Source organism: Botryllus schlosseri, chromosome 2 (assembly GCF_051294905.1).
Source record: "Botryllus schlosseri isolate E-star chromosome 2, Bs_hap1, whole genome shotgun sequence".
NCBI lineage: Eukaryota > Metazoa > Chordata > Ascidiacea > Stolidobranchia > Styelidae > Botryllus > Botryllus schlosseri.
Genome location: NC_137237.1, coordinates 27,633,524 through 27,652,658, shown reverse-complemented (window position 1 = coordinate 27,652,658; position 19,135 = coordinate 27,633,524). Strand labels below are relative to the sequence as shown.

At 40.8% G+C, this 19,135-nt stretch overlaps 2 protein-coding genes across 2 annotated transcripts in view; both read left to right on the top strand.

Annotated features, from left to right (window-relative positions):
* Window positions 1–1,840: 1,840 nt before the first annotated feature.
* LOC145457302 (matrilin-2-like) overlaps window positions 1,841–19,135 on the top strand; it is a 115,855-nt gene continuing 98,560 nt past the window's right edge. The window contains exon 1 of the mRNA XM_080335496.1: window positions 1,841–2,718. Within this exon, the coding sequence (XP_080191622.1) occupies window positions 2,634–2,718 (85 nt within the window). The 5' untranslated portion in view covers window positions 1,841–2,633. The remainder of the gene's footprint in view (window positions 2,719–19,135) is intronic.
* On the top strand, window positions 8,196–11,932 carry LOC145434341 (uncharacterized). Its single transcript, XM_080311710.1, has 2 exons — window positions 8,196–11,205; window positions 11,690–11,932. Exons 1-2 carry the CDS (start codon window positions 8,266–8,268, stop codon window positions 11,696–11,698), a joined length of 2,949 nt encoding a protein of 982 aa, XP_080167836.1. The 5' UTR covers window positions 8,196–8,265; the 3' UTR covers window positions 11,699–11,932.

The window sequence follows — 19,135 nt, the reverse complement described above, 5'->3', positions numbered from 1 at the left end:
TGGAATGCATTACCACCACATATCCGTGAATTGCCTTATAATAGATTCAAAAAAGCCCTACTTGATCACCTCTTGTCGTTACACTAACACTGTTGCCCTACCTCGCCCAGACATTGCTTCATTGATCATTTGCTACCATTGTTTAATTTTTTTTCTATTTTCCTTTAACTAAACATTTCTTTACAGCCAGACTGTTCAGAGTCAAGTGTACATGTTTGATGCTGGTGTGATCAGACTAGATGACCTTCACGGTCTTATAGATCATTCCTATCTAATACCGAATACTGTGCACGCATATTTTCTGTACCACCATCACTGCCGTTTGTTATGTATTTTGGTTCGATGAAAATAAAGTCTCTCTCTCTCTCTCTATTTTCACGAAAGACTTCTTCGGGGGTTTCATTTGGTTTGGTATCATTCCGATGACTTAACTTATTATTTATTGTCCGCTTGATGACATACTCAGGGTATCCGTTGTCAATGAAAATTTTACGGATGTAATCAAGTTCACTATTCAATTTGACCTCGGAACAAATCACCAACGCCCGGTGAACCAAGCTGCCGATTAAATTGATTTTACGACTTTTTGGACTGAAAGAGCTCCATCGAAGGTAATGACCCGAAAACGTGGGCTTCCTATAAACGGAGGTAAGGAATTGGCCATCCCGTTTCTCCACAAGAACGTCAAGGAATGCCAGCCGGTTATTGATTTCTTTTTCCGACGTGAATTGCAATGCTGGATGTAATTTGTTCAAATTTTCTAGGAAACTATCACAGTCAGATTCATTATTGAAGATCACGAACGTGTCATCGACATAGCGATGGTATGATAAGGGCGGTTTACTACAAGAAGAGAAGAGCTTACCTTCATGAAATCCTACAAATATATTGGCTAGGATAGGACCCAATGGTGACCCCATTGCTAAACCGTCAACCTGCCGGAACATGATTATGTTGAAACTAAATTCAACAGAACACACAGCGTTTCTCATCAATTCGATGAAGGTAGCTCTCGAGAAAAGAGGGGGTATTAGCTTACCGTTATATAGAGCATCAGCGCAAATATTCAACGTCTCATTTAGTGGCACGTTGGTGAAAAGGCTCTTTATGTCGAATGAGCATAGGAAATTATCGCGCGCGGATAGCTGTGAGCGACGCATCTCATCAGCGAAGGTAAAAGAATCGCGTACGCAATGCGACCCGTAAAGCTGTGAGCTCAATAAACAATGGTTTCTGATGCCGTTTGTTTAGATTTGTGCTGATTTTTAGCTCCGTTGAATGAATTTAATTGAAGAAAATTCAACATGCGCCAAAAAGCCTTAAGGTAGGTTTAGGTAGTTTGAAGTTCCTGTAGTTCTAGTGTTAGAAAGCAGACTCGGTGCCCTATATTGCATTGAATCTTAGCACTACTTCCCGGTTCCGAATATGTCTCGGCAGACCATAGGTTTCACAATGCATACCCTGACTTATATCGTTTATGTCATTTGCGGAAGCATTTTTACTTGTATATTAAAAGTCTATCAATGATATTTTCCAGGTCATGTAAAGTACGTCATATGATTGAGTATACCTCACGTGATGCACCAGGACTTCCTTGACGACACTACTATTCATATCGCCATTGTGATATTATCATGCTCAATCAATATTATTAGTATCGTTAAAGGTTTTCATTGGGACTTATCACCTGTTAACGTATTGTGTGCCACGGACTACAACGCAAACAAACTCAGGAAATTCAAGAACTTAGATGAATATACTACTAGAGAGAACAAATTCAGCTGATAGGTCCGGGTTAAATCTCATCGAACAGTGTTAATATAGGCTGGACCTAGTATACTCGCCGCGACGAAATCTGAAAATGAACATTCATGTGTTGTTGCAGTGACCTTAAGGCTTGGTTCTACAGAGTAATTTATATTATTCAGTATATATAACAAAGGGCAATTGTAGACACTAGTGACTGTGTTAAATGTGATAGTATACCTGTGTATTTTCTAGTAAGTATACAGTGATGAAAAGGATAGTTTTATTTTGATTTTCGAAGGTTACTTTATTGGCAAGTCATTGTACTTATAAGGCAGACAAACCTAACACTGTCTCACACTGCCCCTGAAAGATTGGTATGGTGTATTTCGTCCAAATCACTATAATTATTATTGACCAATTAATAACAACCATTAATACGCCATGAATTAAAAATTCGTTTATCGATGTATAATAATCTGTATCATCACTATCCCTAGCTATTTATATTTTTAAATACAGACATGCATTTCTCTACCTGTAGTGAATAAGTATATTCATTTTAAATCAGATCGAAGTTTTTACATTGTTTTAAGAAGTTTGTATAATCACTCGAAGTTAACCTTTTAATTGTTCATTCAGCAATTGAATTCATCGTTATCGTGGCTCCGAATACAATGTCTCGTGTTCGTCATTTATTTCGGTCGATCTGTCGGATGTCGGTAAACCATTGTTATATATTAACATGAACGTTATTCAGAGGCTAAGCCCCCGCACTTAATATACATGGTCAAACAATTCTTGAACTCTTGAACCTACTCTGACTTTTACTTATTTTGCACCATTCAGTGCTTAGTAATTTTTAACCCAGAAGAAAAATCGGCGGAATGCACGACAGGATGGCAAATTTTACCGTACTCATGGTAACCGCGACGATGATTGTGTCGATTTCGATAGTATCCAGCTCTGCTAGTAAGTAAATCAGATAGTATAGATCGGTGCTATTCAGTCCGTGGGATGGAACGCACTTGTGCGGATGGCAAATATTGCAGTGCGGATGAAAATCCTAAATAATTGTTACTTTTTTAACGTGAAATAATTCAAATAATCCTAATAGGAAATTCACGTGCTGCACTGGGTCCCTACCTCTTGTCAACGGTTCGATTAGCACGAAGCGTAAAGATAATGATAAATGCAACCATTACTGTCTCTCACGCAAATTTCTCCAGTTTAATGATTCCCACAGTATGGTCGCAAAGGGTATAATTTCGGGTCACAACGGCAAACGAGCAATCTGTAATATGTATGGAATGTTTGTTGAATTTCTCACAAAAGAATTTCTTCGCGCTATATCCTTTGAATAGTTGGGTACAGTAACCCATAAGGATATACGCAGAAAATGTGGCTTAGTAATAAAAATGTGCTAACCTTTGTAGTTTGTATTACACAAATTGATATGGATTAATCATAAGTTCTATCCGGCTAGCTCATCTTGAAATCATAGTCGAATAAATTTTTGAATGCTTTTGTTGTGGGGTGTGCAACGTGCGGGTGCGAGCCTTTCAGATATATTCATTTCGTGGCCAACGCCTTCTTATTTGGGAAACATGAAGACATGAAGTTGTGGGCAATATACCGCTGGGAAAATACGGTGCCAAAGCGATCGACGGCAGAAAACCACGGTGAAAAATAACCGTCGCCGGTCGGCAAAAACTTTCGTTGATATGCTTGGTCATCGAAAAAGTCGGCAGTCGGTACCATGCAGTGATAGTCCCGTCCTCGCAATCGGAGCAGACAGTAGTACAAATGCAACGCACAGACGAACCTTAATTAACCCAAATTTAATATCCCAGATGTCAGACATCTTTCGAAGAACTGTGCCGTGCAGTAGGATACTATCGTAATCTTCGAAATGCAGTCTTTTTAATATGTTGGGCTTGGGTCTCAAAATGTCATGTATACCAGTGGTTCCCAACCTTTTCACCTTGCGAACCGATAAAATTTTAAAAAAGTATTTGGAGCCCGGTGAACAAAAATTGAAAGCGTCGCAAAATGTAAAGTATGCAACCGGTAATTGTAAGTATATGTCGCTAAGGGAGGGTTTTGGAGCGATAATATGTTCATGATAGCATCCATGAGGTTTTACGGTAGTGCGTCTGCTGAATCTAGGTAAAATTACCATGTAGTTTGCTCTCTCGCCAAAGGACATGGGTTTAACCGACCACGCGCACTCGAATAATATTATTCTATTTTACAATATTGAGAGAAGAAGCGTTTCGGGGTCCAACCAATAACCTTATTGTGCCACCAAGCTCATTGCCCCCTACCACCAGACGTAGGCTACTCTTGATACAACGAATACAATGCGCCGCAAGAAAACACCTGACAACAGCTATACCGGCCATGTACAAAATCCGGGCCGAAAAAGCACTTCGTCAGACCACCCCAAAACGTTGGTCTTGGGCCTCCACAGGGAGGGGGCTTCTCCCTCAGACCTCACAGTTAGATGGATGTTTTCACCGGTATTGTGAGCATATTCATTGTACTCAGCGTAAGCAGAGAGTTTATGTAGCCTAGTCGCTCCGCTAGCGAAGATTTTTGATCATTCATGACTGAATCAGTCAAAAATATTGGTAATATTGGTAATTGGGTATATATTGCTTTAAACTTTCGGTAGAGTTGAGTGATGTGTCGTATTGGAAAATTGAGAGCGCTTGAAAATAATTAGGTATATTCGAGTGAGCCTGTTGAAATAATTACATCGTTGCATATCATTATTTCATGACCTACTCTCTTTTATATGGTGGATAGATATTAAAATCGCTCAAGCGTAGCCTACTAAACTAAAAGCCGCACACGATTCCGAGTTGGCATTTCTTCACGGGCAAATGACTTTTCTTGGTGTGATGGCGTTTGTCCAGTGTGGTATACAGACTGCCAATACAGCTAGACTCGGCTCCAGCCATCTAGGTGAATATGGACAATTAGACATAAATATATCGAAGTTTTCGGCCATCTTAGCCTGAACTTTCATTATTGGTTGGTGCGTCGTGGCGCGGTAATGGCTGACGCCGAAATGCTTATTTCTATAACTCATCCCTATTTCTTGAAAAAGGAAGCCAACTGAGAAAGACATTTATTGTCACTAAATCGCGCATGGATTGAAAATGAATTGAGAAATGTTGGACAAAGTTAAAAAAAATACTCTATGACTTATTCATATTCATATTCATATTCATATTGATTCATTCGGAAAACAATTTTATGCTCACTTCAAGCTTGGCCCCTTTCGAATTGGGGTTTGGAATGCCCCAGTTACAGTCCTCCATAGAATGAATGAATCGAAAACGAATGATCGCCCACACTAAGCGAATTAGCGAGTCAGCTCGCACTTCACTCGCCTGTCGTCAAATGACACGTCGTGAAACTTCAAGTCAAATCGAACATGTTTCCAGACCTATAATGTTACCTCACGAAGTTATAAATTAGGTTACCAATTGAAGCTTTATTGGTTTTTATCAATGGACAAGCCTTCGAAGTATTGCATTTTGAAATTCAGGTAGGCCTATACAATTTTAATATAACTGGCGGACCGGCAGGAATGTCGTCGCGGACTGGCACCGGTCCCCGGATCAACGGTTGAGATCCACTGATGTAGGCTTTACTATGAATCAGATTTAGGTCGCAGTCTAAAAAATTCAAGAACCACTGCGTTAGAGTTATCGAACTGTTATGAACTTTCAAGATAGATAGAGCGAGAGCCGAACACACGACAACGTCGCTTTCCTTGTTCTTCTCATTTACTCGTGGGACAGAACATGGAAAATTGAAATAAAAACAGAACCTAAATTGGAGCAGCATATCATAAAGCAGAAAGCTCTATAATTTGCATACTCTTCTAAATAGTTTTGGAGGTTATTTTCTAAGTCATCTGGGTTTTGCACCCCTTCGATGAACTTAAGCCTCTGAGACCTTTGTGTCACACTCATAAAAGCGATTGCGCTTCCAGGAAACATTTTAACTTGCAGAAAATACGTTTTATTTTGGATAGGAGGACTGGAAGATTCTCATAAAGATCTAACCATCCAAGCACTAGACTAGAAGCTCTTGTACAAAATCCAGAAGTTATTCGACCAAAAAGGGTTTTGGTTGACTGTAGTTGAAATCGAAATGAGGGAAAATAGTTGTATTTTTAATATGACACTTGAAGGCCTGAAGCAGTGGCCTGCCTGTTTCGCATCGGGACAATATATTGTTCCGTATCCATTTTCCTTTTTTGTAAAATAATTTTAGGTAGGTTTGCGTGGATGAAATTTATTTCGCGAACCAAGTCCGAATGGTGCTCAAAAAGTTTGAAAAGCACTGCACTGTAAGATTGAAAATTCACCTGTTATAATCATGACAGGACAGCTAAAATGAGGCTTCATATTCAAAATAAATGGGATTGCTGCTTAATATATAAATTTAGTCGCGAATTACAATATCGTAGTCAAGTTATTAAAATCCTTTGCGATGACTCCAAATTATTGAGTAGATGATATGCACTGAGAATTCGGGACAGGAAATGCGTTGGCGAGATTATATCAGTGTTGAGCTGACTCAAGTGAACTTTTTCAAATGACTTTACTCTTACTTTGCAAAATGACTTCATTTGATTTGGCTGATAGTTTCAGAAATGTGGATTGACACATGACTTGAATCGTAAAGTTATATTTCAAGTCAATAATTAATTGCTGTCGACTAAATCGCTGTACCTCTATAATAGGGGTCGCCAAAGAAGTCGTATTGATCCTATATTTTCTATTTGCGGGGAGCAATACAACGATGACAATTAAATTTCGAAGCTCGTGATACATTGGTGTCACGATATCTAAGATCACTAAATAATGGGATTTGTCGTGATCATTATATGTTCTATATTGAAAACAGACGTGATGATGAAACAGCCACATTGACCCGACCATTACTCGAACTACGTTGTGTCGCGTGTGATCATTACATGCCGATACCTGACTATCACAAATCCCCTTTCAACTAAAACCCCAATACTTCGTAATTTAACGGTGATCTCGATTTTATTGATTGCTTTGACGAGCAAAGCAAATTCAAATTTGGAAAGTACCGATATCTCACACTATGACACATTCCGACCGGAACATGTATCTTTGAGAAGCTATGTGTTGGATCAGTCCGATGAGATGTGTCACCGATGTTCAAAGCGTGAAATATAAATCTATACGACATGTTTCAGCAATCCGACGGCTGGTTTGCCGTGATAGCAGATCTCAGTTTTACGGAATAATAAATACATTCCATTTTAAGAAAGTGTCTCAATCAACTTATCAATTTGCAGACTTCTATTAGTTGACAGGTATGCTCTCATTTTCCCTAACGCAGTGCTGTAAATATTCGGTCGATTCCTACTAATTTTGCATAACGGAAAAGGTCGAATAGATAGTCATTATTTAGTAATCAAACGTCGCATCAATATGAAATCGAATGCAATGTGTGCCGTTCAAAGACCGACGCGAATTATATCTCTGTTGGAAAGTATCATACACAAGATTACAGGGAATTGTGATTCATGAAAATCGTGTTTCTCGATAACTTACAACTTCTATTTCTCAAAGAGCGATATGCCCAACATAAAAGAATACCTATATGCGGCTTGCGGCCCATAGGTTCCCGAAACTCGCTGTACAATGTAGGCTACTGTGTGTGTATGTATATATTATATATGTACTTGACACGTGGCGATTGCCTTTGAAATCAAGGATAGTCATTCAACGATTGCCAAGACTGGTCTTACTGAGCTTCCAATATTGTGTCAGAAATAGATTGACCACAAGCGAAGTGACTAGAGTTTACGCTATCGTAGGCTAGTGGCAGCCTTACTATAGTTCTACAACTGTACAAATTCCCAAATATTTGTCATATGGGTCCGCAAAAAGACGATACGACGCCTGTTGCAGTCGATATTTTGATACAAGGAAGACTGAGCGTTTTCAAAGTAGACAAGTTCAAAGTTGTAGCTCTGGTTTTGCAGACGACATTTCATGCCAGTGCACGCCCACTATTCAGTCAGTCAGTCTCTGCAAATAAGATTCAGTTCAGTTCAATTCTCTCTTCCTCGGGTCTTATGCGACGTTGCATTACAGCAGGATCGGCGATAACGAGCCTAGATACACATCCACTGCATAGAAACTAGGAATAGCCGAGACTAAAACCTGTTCCAAGGACCGAGGCTGCACATCGTCAGCCCCCTCCAAAAAAAAACGTAGGGCTCCCCCCTCCCTACACAGTGATAAACCAAAATTATGGGGGGTGTGGTGATTATTTCCTCGTGATCTCACCAATTGTGTTGATTACCCGCATTTGTGTTGATTACCCGCATCTTACCCTACCATATATATTGAGTGTTGTATGTACCACGTTTAGTTGCTCGAGTCTTCATTAGTTAATAAAAACCAAACTTGCGTTGAGGTCGTAGTACGTTTTCAGTACAATTTTATTAACTAAATGAACGTTGTCGTCTTTTCCGTAAAAGACATGGCTGCTTACAACGAGAAGCTCATCCGCGTACCAGTGTTGGAAGTGTTACCACGTGCAGTGGATTCGCAGAAGGTTTTCAACCATTGGAAGCGTATGTTGGAGAGCTATATTGAAGCCGTTGAGCAATCAAGAAATGCCAGCTCCGCATCGTCTGGGAGTGGGTCGGATTCACCCGCACTTTCCACTATCAATAAGATCGCTATTATGGGTGGATACATGTCTGCTGAGATATTTTCGTATATCGAAGATAAGGAGAACTACCTTGAAGCAATGGAGAAATTGAAGAAGATGTATGTCAAGAAGAACAATACTATTTACGCTCGTCATAACCTCTCGGCCAGAAAACAAATGACGAGTGAGAGCGTATCTGAATTTGCACAAGAATTGTTAACATTGGGCAAGAAATGCGAGTTCAAGTCGGTTACCGCAGAAACGCATTTGGAAGAATCTGTACGCGATGCATTCATTTCTGGATTGCGATCAGCAAATATACGTCTTCGTCTTCTGGAACACGAGGAACTATCTTTGGATAAAGCACTTCAAGTTGCAGACACTATGGAGAAAGCCGAGTGCTTCTCTCGTTCCTACGAGACCACCGCTACTGTGAGTAGCATGGCTCACATAGATTGCGCATCCGCACACATTGCTGCGAATAATGATGCGAGCGAGATCGCTAATGTGAATAGCGTGGCTCGCACGGATTGTACATCTTCGAATGATGGCGTAAGTGAAGTCGCGGTAGTCCGTCGTCAATCGTCGAAGTGTATATTTTGTGGTAACAGTCACGTTTTAGACCGTGCCCTATGCCCTGCTCGGTACGTGAGGTGTTTCAAGTGCCAAAAGCAAGGGCATTTCAGTAAAATGTGTCGATCCCAAGTAGTGAAAACAGCTGCGTCTGTCACTGAACCTCGAATCTCGTCCATTCTTGCATCTAATGGCTGTTCCTCGCTGTCCAACACTACTGTGCCCGCTTACATTCGTAAAGCAAAGTTGCGTGCCTTACTGGATTCCGGAGCTTGGGAAAATTACATGGATTCTAAAGTAGCCGCTTCGCTTGGGTTGAAAGGCAGAGGACTGCAAACCATGATCAAACTCGCTTCAGGACAATTCGCCGCCGAAGTCAACGGTTTCGTTTGTGTTCCTCTGGATTTGGGTAATCGAATATATAAGTCTGTTCGGTTCGGCGTTCTTGACGATCTTTGTTGCGATTTGGTTCTAGGCCATAATTTCTTCGAAAAGCATAAAAGAGTTGTTTTTGAATTCAGTGGCGATGGAGATCTAACCATCAACAGCGGCAGAGCAAGTGGCGGAGGCGATGGGATGGTCACAAATGAAAGCGTTGACGGGAGCGCTGATACAGCTGCAGCAGCAACTGATGCCTGTAATGTGATAGCTGCTAAAGTGGATGAGACGCCGTGTATTTTTCGGTTTGTAGATGGGAACGTGCAGCCCTTGGCTACCAAGTCCAGAAACTACAGTAATGATGACAAGGTGTTTATACGTGACGAAGTATCAAAACTTCTGGATTCTGGAGTGATTGAACCTTCCTCGTCTCCGTGGAGAGCTCAGGTATTGGTGGTAAAGGACTCCAGACACAAAATGAGATTGGTCGTTGATTACTCTCAAACAATCAACCGCTATACTCCGCTAGATGCATATCCGCTTCCGAAGATTGAAAACGTCGTAAATGAAGTAGCTCGAGGTAAATGGTACAGTGCGATAGATTTGAAGTCCGCTTACCATCAGGTACCTCTTGGAAGTAATGATAAGCCCTTTACTGCATTCGAAGCTTGTGGTCGTCTATATCAATTTTGCAGGCTTCCCTTTGGAGTCACTAATGGAGTTGCTGCGTTTCAACGCTTTATTGACAGATTTATAGAAGGCAACGGACTGAAAGGCACTGTCGCTTATCTAGACGACATTACCATTTATGGCGATACAAAGCAACAGCATGATGAACGTTTGCAAGCTTTTATAACCGCCGCGAAGGTTTGTGATCTAACTCTGAATGTTAACAAGTGCAAGTTCTGTGTTAAGGAATTGTCCATTTTGGGACACCTCGTCGCTCACGACTCCATAAAGCCTGATCCTGCTCATCTGAAGCCTCTAGTTGACTTACCTGCGCCTTCTGACGGAAAAAGTTTGAAACGTTGTCTGGGAATGTTTTCTTACTACTCGAAGTGGATATCGAATTTTTCCGGTAAAATTGGTCCGCTATGTAACAACGATTTGACATTTCCCTTGAGCAGCGAAGCTTTGATGGCATTTCGGCAATTGAAGAACGATCTCCTACGGTCAAGTCTCGGCTGTATTCTGGAGGATGAAGAATTTACCATCGAGTGTGATGCTTCTGAATTCGCCATTGCTGCAATACTCAGCCAAAGAGGGAGGCCGGTAGCGTTTGCGCACAGAACGCTGAACAAGCATGAGAAGAGGTACGCTGCCGTAGAAAAAGAAGCAGCTGCCATTATTGAAGCAGTACGTAAGTGGGGCTATCTACTTCATATAAAACCGTTTACCTTGATCACGGATCAAAATGCACTGTCCTTCATATTCGCGAAATCTCATCGCAGTAAGATAAAGAATACAAAATTGTCGTTGTGGAAACTCGAATTAAGTGCATTCAAATACCGCATCAAACATCGACCAGGTAAAGACAACGTAGCCGCCGATTCGATGTCGAGAGTTTGTGCCTTTACAGGATCGAGCTTACGGAATATTCACGTAACACTGTCGCACCCAGGAGTGCGACGGATGATGCACTTCGTTCGAGCTAAATGTTTACCTTTTTCCACAGAAGAAATAAAGAAGGAGTGCCGAGATTGCCCAGAATGTGCTGAAATTAAACCCCGATTTTTCAGACCAGAAGCTTATACTCTCGTCAAAGCTATTAGGGCATGGGATCGCGTGAGTATAGATTTCAAAGGACCAGTCGCTGGAAAACGACCTTACTTGCTTGTTGTAATCGACGAATTCAGTCGTTTTCCTTTCGTCTTCCCATGCGCCGATATGACGTCGCAGACTGTTATTAGCTGTTTATCGTCATTGTTCGCTTTGTTTGGATTACCTGGCTATGTACATAGTGACAGGGGAAAGTCTTTTCTCTCTAAAGATGTCCACGAGTTTTTGATCCGAAAGGGTGTTGCGACCAGTCGGACCACTCCCTATCACCCTACGGGTAACAGTCAATGTGAGCGGGCTAATCAGACGATATGGAGGTCAATTAAACTTTAACTCGCATCTCACGAATTGCCAGAGAGCGCTTGGGAAGCGGTGTTAGCAGACGCCTTACATTCTATAAGGTCATTATTATGTACTGCCACCGGAGTCACTCCACATGAACGTTTCTTTTCATTTTGTCGTCGATCGATGCACGGTCAATCTATTCCAGATTGGATGATATCCAGCAAAGATGCGCTCCTGAGGAAATTCGTCCGTAATAAAAGCGATCCTCTCTGCGAATATGTCGAACTCATTGAAGTAAATCCAAAGTATGCTCTTGTAAAGCGCCGAGACGGTCGTGAAAGTACGGTATCTGTGAAAGACCTTGCTCCGTGTCCTCCTCGTGAACGGACAGAATCCTTGCGTTCAAAGTCCGAAACTGAGGAAGATGTGGAGATTCTGGAACGCGAACCTGAACTGGCTGAAGAATCGATTCGGTCAGTTGAGAAGGAGCGCACGAACACCGATTCTCACGTAGATCGCCCAGACGACGTCGATGGCAGTCCGATGCCTGCAGTTTCTCTCCGTCGTTCTACTCGCATCCGTCGGCCTCCTGATAGATACGGAGATTGGGCCTAAATTGTTTTGTTTGTAGCTTGAAAATTTGTCATTCGTAACGATTTATTTATAGTGTAGTCTTATTTTTAAGGAGGGGTGATTGTGGTGATTATTTCCTCGTGATCTCACCAATTGTGTTGATTACCCGCATTTGTGTTGATTACCCGCATCTTACCCTACCATATATATTGAGTGTTGTATGTACCACGTTTAGTTGCTCGAGTCTTCATTAGTTAATAAAAACCAAACTTGCGTTGAGGTCGTAGTACGTTTTCAGTACAGGGGGGATTCACACACACCCCATCAGGCTGTATCTTGAGTTTTTACCGCTGCTTATCAGCGACATCTGTTGTACTATTAAGTGGGACTAGCTGTAATACCTAGCCGCGCGAAACGAGAAAGTTTTCATAATTGTTTATTGAGTCGGTCAATATCATATAGCATATAGCATATTATCATTTTATCTCCTCTCTGCTCACGTAATCAAATTTACCAGTATAGAGCTGATAAAGGTTTCTTGAAAAATTGTGGTCCGTAAATAATAACTAAGCCGCTTCGGGCTGACCCGTTGGTACAATGACTTCGTTACATGATGTTATTTCGTGACCTCCTATCTGTTATGTCAAAAGATATTGAAATCGTCCTAACGTACTGAACTAAAAGACGCATACGATTTCAAATTGCTATTTCTTCATTGGCAAATATTTTATCCTACGAGGTGTGATTTGTCTTGAGGGGTTCAGATTGCCAGGACAGGAACATCCGGCGTCAGCCATTTAGCGTCCGTGGATACTTAAATTATTTAATTAAACATATACATATTTATATAAATATATCGAAGTTTTCGTTCAGCATAAGTGCAGTCCTGTTAGGGCAAGGGTTTTCTCGCTGCCGATCGTTCTTGCACACTTCTCGGAGTCCCATATATGGCCTAAAACTTCATATGTCTTCGTGCGTCATAGCGCGGTAATAGCCGACGCTGAAATGCTCATTTCTATAAGTCATATGTATTTGTTCCTGAGGAAGGGTACACAATAATCAAGTTCGTGGTAACATTCTATCGCGCAAAGCGCGAAAAAGTTCTGAACAAATTGAAAATAAATTTTAAAAAAGACTCTCTATTTATGTTCATTCACGAAATACTTTTGGCCCCGCTTCGAGCTCGACCCCCCAACTGCGGGGTTTGTGGTGTGGCAGTTATGGTCCTACCTGTACCCATTGGTGACATGACGGCGTCGCTCCTCACATTACTCCATTGACTTTTATTTTCATCGTTTGCAGTCATAATGCAGCCACTGTTCGTTATAACTATATATTCAATAATCGAATCACACCAAGTCGCAAATCAATCATCTTACAAAAAGCAATGTCTTGCACAATCAGTGTAACCAGCGCTTTTATTATATTCATCACGCCTCGTACTTCGTAAATTCGACTTGGCTTGACTTGAATTTATATGACTTGACTTGACTCGAGTCACCGAAAATTCGAGTGATGTACCCGACTCCAGCCTGCATGTTCCACGACTCGATATGACTTTTGTAATTTGCTCCGAACCCGAAACACTGGGTCATAAATACGGTCAATACTTTGCACACATGCTGGTTGTCCAACATTTAGTGCAGTACGTGTTTCTCAGGCTGTTTCTGCACAAGACACCATGTTCAGCTAACAACGAACAAAGCGACACAAAATTATATATCGGTTGCTATATGCGCGCAGACATTAAATTGGTGACTTACACTACCGACCTTCATTCACCTGAGAATATACAAATACAATCCGTCACGCCAAACGATTAAATCCGGTGTTCGAAGAAATTGTGAAAACTAAAAGTTTGAATTATCCAACACAATTTTAACGAATGCTCAGATTTTTAGTAAGAAATAATTCAATTACATATTCCCTTATATTCAAACCAACAAATATCGAACATGTTTATAGGTCTCATCATGACCACCCGCCGGCAGTGTCACGGTTTCACTCTAGTGACCAATAGGAGTAAGTCGTTGACATTGGAACCGAATTCCGAGAATGTAAAAAAGTGCCCACTGATTTCAAAATGTTATGGCAATATGAACCAAAAATTAATCATCGAGATATAAGCGTAAGCGCCAATGCGAAACCCTTTTATGTAGATTTTTCGGAAAATATCACAGTTCAGAAAGAATCCAGAGGCCACTGCGTTAATAATTATGATTCAAAAGATCTGCCTCAGAGAACCTCAAATGATATTGATTTAATGATAATCATTCTATTATAATGAACCCAATTCCACCGACGGTAGCGTTTACGGTTGAATATTTTGTTTTCCTCACAGCGCATACGCTGGGCTACGTTCCGATTTATTGCGAATAACACAATGGGAGCCGATACATATATGCCAACTTATATCGTCGCTAGAACTACTGATTTAGCGGTTTATAAATGTATACAATCGAACAACAGTCATTGCTTGCGAATAAAGGTGTTGCCATAATGGAGCCACTATGATCCGTAATATAATGTAATACACGATCATATACGTGTATACAGGCTTGATAATACAGTATCGCAGTGAAAAAGAAGGGTGATGATTTGGAAGTGATATATTGGCTGGAGTCAGAGTCGGATTTAGTGGAAATGACCCTGACTTCGACTGCGACTCCGACTTCAACTTCTTGATCATGTAAACGATTGCTTTCAAAGATATCTTTAAAATTACTTATAATAACTATATTAGGATTTTTGTGTACTATCAATCACTGTTAGTTACTATATTTTTGTGAAGCAAATTCCGGTCACTCTTTAGCGCCCACTAGCGGATTTCAAAATGAGGTTTAACACATTGTCCGTCAATATGACGTCACACTAGCAAAGCATTGCTCATCGAGTGTATACACCAAGGGTGTCAAACTTAACTTGCGTCGCGGGCCGGATTGATACCTTCAGAGCACTCGCGCGCGGGCCGGACCAGTCAAATGGTTCCAAAATGTTTCCTCAATATCCATGCCCTTGTTTTTAACTTGAATCATAGTCGTTTACAGCATTGAATCGTCATTTGTTAGAAATGTGCTGAAAATGTGCCATTTTCCAGAATCGCGTCGCGGGCCGGATGAAACCGTTTGGCCGGCGGGATGCAGCTGGTATGCACTATACAGGACTGCAGTGGAACATAGGTCATGAATTGGACCATCTGTAATGTGAGCTCTGGTGATTGCTACTTGCTAGGGCAGTGGTTCTCAACCTTTTTGTGTTCGCGGACCCCTTTTGGACCGTCACAGACCCCGCGGACCCCCTGAAGTTTTCGTTCAAAATTAGCTCAATTATCGTGCAACCGTCATCTGTCTTGTGCAAATATTAATTGTAGGCAAGTGAAAAATAGCCACAAAATGACTTTTCTTGAAAATAACTTCATACTATATGTGAAAATTGGCTAGGCTTTTATTATTTCGAAAGGAATTTTCCAGCTGTATTTATTGTATTGGAAATCGGCGTCTTCGATTTCATATGAATGAGTGCCAAAATCCATTTCCACCAAGATATATTGGTGGCGAATGTAATATTACCGCGTAACGCCTCCGACGACAGCTTTTGTTGTGAGTTTTGAATGAACATATTACGTCCAGCCTAGTCATTTCTATCTTGCATCTTCTATTGAAGTTATTTAGTGGTTATATCACAGGAGAGAATGGATTTCGTGGCGAGGTTTCAATTCCTTCATTGGGGCAGATTAGGAAACAAATTCAGGAATTTTTATTTCAGACGACTGTTACCAATTTGCTGAGACTGATAACTCCAAATCCAAAATGTCTTGCAAACATTTAGAAGTCACCCTGTTTGACCTTGCTATCTCCAACATTTCATTTTTCCGCAAACCCCAACAAAAATCTCCAAACAGCAATGTATTTGCATCAACAGGCTATTGGCAATTTGACAATTAAAAGGAATGTGCACATTCGGATATTTTATCTCAGACGACCATTTCGATGATGCGAGTCCTAAAGTCTGAGCAATTATGAAGCGAAACTGGCTCATGCTTCTCCTAATTAAAATAAATAAAAAGTAGGTTGTCGATCATTTTAAAAATTCAGAGGCTTCGCGGACCCCCTGAAAATGCTTCACGGACCCCCAGGGTTCCGCGGACCCCCGGTTGAGAACCACTGTGCTAGGGTCTGCAATAAATTCCTCCACGGGCCGGATGAAACCGTCTGGCGGGCCGTGTCTGGCCTGTCAGGATTGTGTTTGTTAGGTCGGTGCGGCTATCTGGTTATGTGTATTACTCAGGTCCGAAACAACATTTTTTGTGCCCCCTTCCGCCAAAAAAGCAGTGATCTTGGGCCCACCATAGGGTGGTCGATGTAACTTGTTGGACACTTACTATATGCATTTAGCTATTAAATTTTATGTATGAATTCCGTCAATAATATTGATTCTTCCATATATTAGGCTACCATAAAATGCATCAGAGATTGCACATCCGGTGGTTTCCAACCTTTTATGGTTGCGACCTCATTTCCAACTTGAAAATGTTCCGTGGCAAAGTTCAAAACTTGATAAGCTGATTACTAAAAAACTTCAGCTTGCATAAACTTACTCACGGCATAGGAAGCTGATTACGTCCAAAGTCATCGCGATCCCCAGATAAAGGCAAACGACCCCAAGATTTGGAACCACTGTCTGTGACTGAAGCATCCAATCGGCCTTAACCAACTCTAGGAATATACCGTTAGCTTATAATTGCGATTACAATCTGACTTATTTCAGTAAATGATGGTTATTTATATTTATTTTGATCGCATTTTGACGAGGGTGGTGCCTGGTACCCATACTAATATCATTATACGTTGCATTAACTCGCGCGTAACGCAAAGAAGAATTTTGAATAGCATAAATACGCTTGAAAATAATATTGTTTATGTGGATCTACGAAAAGCTTTTGAGCCTGCTTCAAGCCTTCAAAATTCCGGACATTCAGGCATATTTTAGAAATTCCTCCCGGACGCAGTTTTTTCAGTGAAATTCCGGACATGTCCGGGAAATTCCGGACGTATGGCAACCCTATGTTAGTACAGTAACGATACAGATCAGGGGCGGCCAGACCGTGCCCCGTGGGCCAAATGTGGCCCGCGAAAAGGTTTTGTGAGGCCTGCGAGGTAATTCTCGAAATTAGATAAATCATAAGGCAAACTGCAAGGCCAACCAAAATTTGATTAGCCTGACCGCGAAATTTGATGATGATTAGAACATCACTTTCGGCGCATTTGGGGTAACCAGGAGCCAGTCATATTCATCGCAGATCTTCGTATATGACCATAAAGTAGAATATTCCGTATCAGATTTATTTGACTTGATATTTTTCCTGGTTCGCATGATTTATTGTCACATTTCTTGCATTTAGTATTGGAAACCCTCCTAGAAATTATAAATACGCGTAATTTACAGAATTGAGTCCAACTATACTCGCAATTAGGAGATAACATGTCGTCGAACATGGGACATCGCTTGTGCACTCGAAGCGAGGTCGTCGGCGATGAAACATTTGCGCAAAATGACATCGGCATGTTCACCGAAATCGTCGATATTGTCTAAAACGCCAAATAACGATGTCCTTACCAAATGAGCCAATTGCTATACAGAGGAAACCCTCAACATATCCAAGTTTTATATTTATTGATCGAATTCATTCATTACCTTTACAAAATTCGTGCTTCGCGTGATCAGGGCATGACTGTACATTGTACAGTTGTACACTGAGCTTTCATGACATAATTGTTGTCAATTTTAAAGCGTAGTCATAGTCATATAAGTCTTGTTTTCAATGTTACCGAATGAGGTTCGTTCCTATCGGGCGACTAAAAAATGGTTATCAACATTCCAGTTGCCCGCGCAATGGTTCGTAAATCTCATGTGGCCCTTTGGCCGTAAAGGTCGGCCACCCCTGACATAGATAGAATTGAAGATTATTTGCCAAATACAATTCAATTGCATAGAGAAAGAAAGAAGCAATATGTATCTTTGCGATGCAGTCACAAATTGATGCAATTTTTTGAATTTTATCATGATATTGTGACAGAGCAAATATATCGTCTGGTTGTAAAATTCATGCAAATATAACCAAACGCTCCTTCCAACTTGACAAAATTAAAGATATTTGTAGGGTAGCTTGACTGCTTGGGTCGAACAAATCTTTAAGAAAGACTGCAAGTCCTAGTCCTTGAATACTTGTCTAGTTGCATGTAGAATAGACATATGTTATTTAACTACTTCGTAAATTTCGTTTATGACCAATATCTATTAGTAGTGAGAGTGTGTGTGCTTGTAATCAGTACAGTGTGTAATGATAAAATTAGTAAGATGCATCTCTGTAATAGTTGCTGACTCATACACAAGAGCAACACTTCGATTGTTTTATCCGCATTTTAATAATACAGCATTGGATGTATGTCGTGTTCGAATAATTCATACATATTAGGTTATTAGAAAGTCCATGTTATGAAAACTGATAAAAAATGAAAAAAGGAAGCAGACAGGGCTGTAACCAAGTCACAAGACTCTGAGTCACAAGTCAATCTCACTTTTATAGTTTTGATTCGAGTCAAGTCGAGTCATTTTCAACTCACCACCGAGTCAAGTCCAAGTCAGCGAGCAGAGGGTCGAGTCCGAGTCATAATATTATGACTCGAGTCCGAGTCCAAGTCATTGTGTTGACTGCTTAGTTTCCAGTTAAAGTCTTGTAACCTTACTTTTTATAACTCTGTATGGTGATATCGAATGGTTTGCATTTATAATATACTGATTTTTCTCACTTTTAGGAGTTTCTGGTCGCATTTTTGAGTATCAGTACCAATAAACGAAACCCAAATACTGTAGTTACTTTACTATTCTCCGAAATTACAATGAAATGTCGGTCTTGGCCGTCCGAGTCTCGAGTCATGTGAATTGGTTCGAGTCATGCTTGCCAATTTAGAATTTAATGTCATAGGTATATTCGCCTACATGGAGATTGCAGGCGTTTAATATTGTCAAGCTAACTGGTTTCCTTATAAAATTAGGGCATTTTCACAATATCAGCCCC

What these genes read in the sequence shown, in the direction of transcription:
- LOC145434341 (XM_080311710.1), top strand. Translation starts at nt 8,266, where the DNA reads ATGAACGTTGTCGTCTTTTCCGTAAAAGACATGGCTGCTTACAACGAG.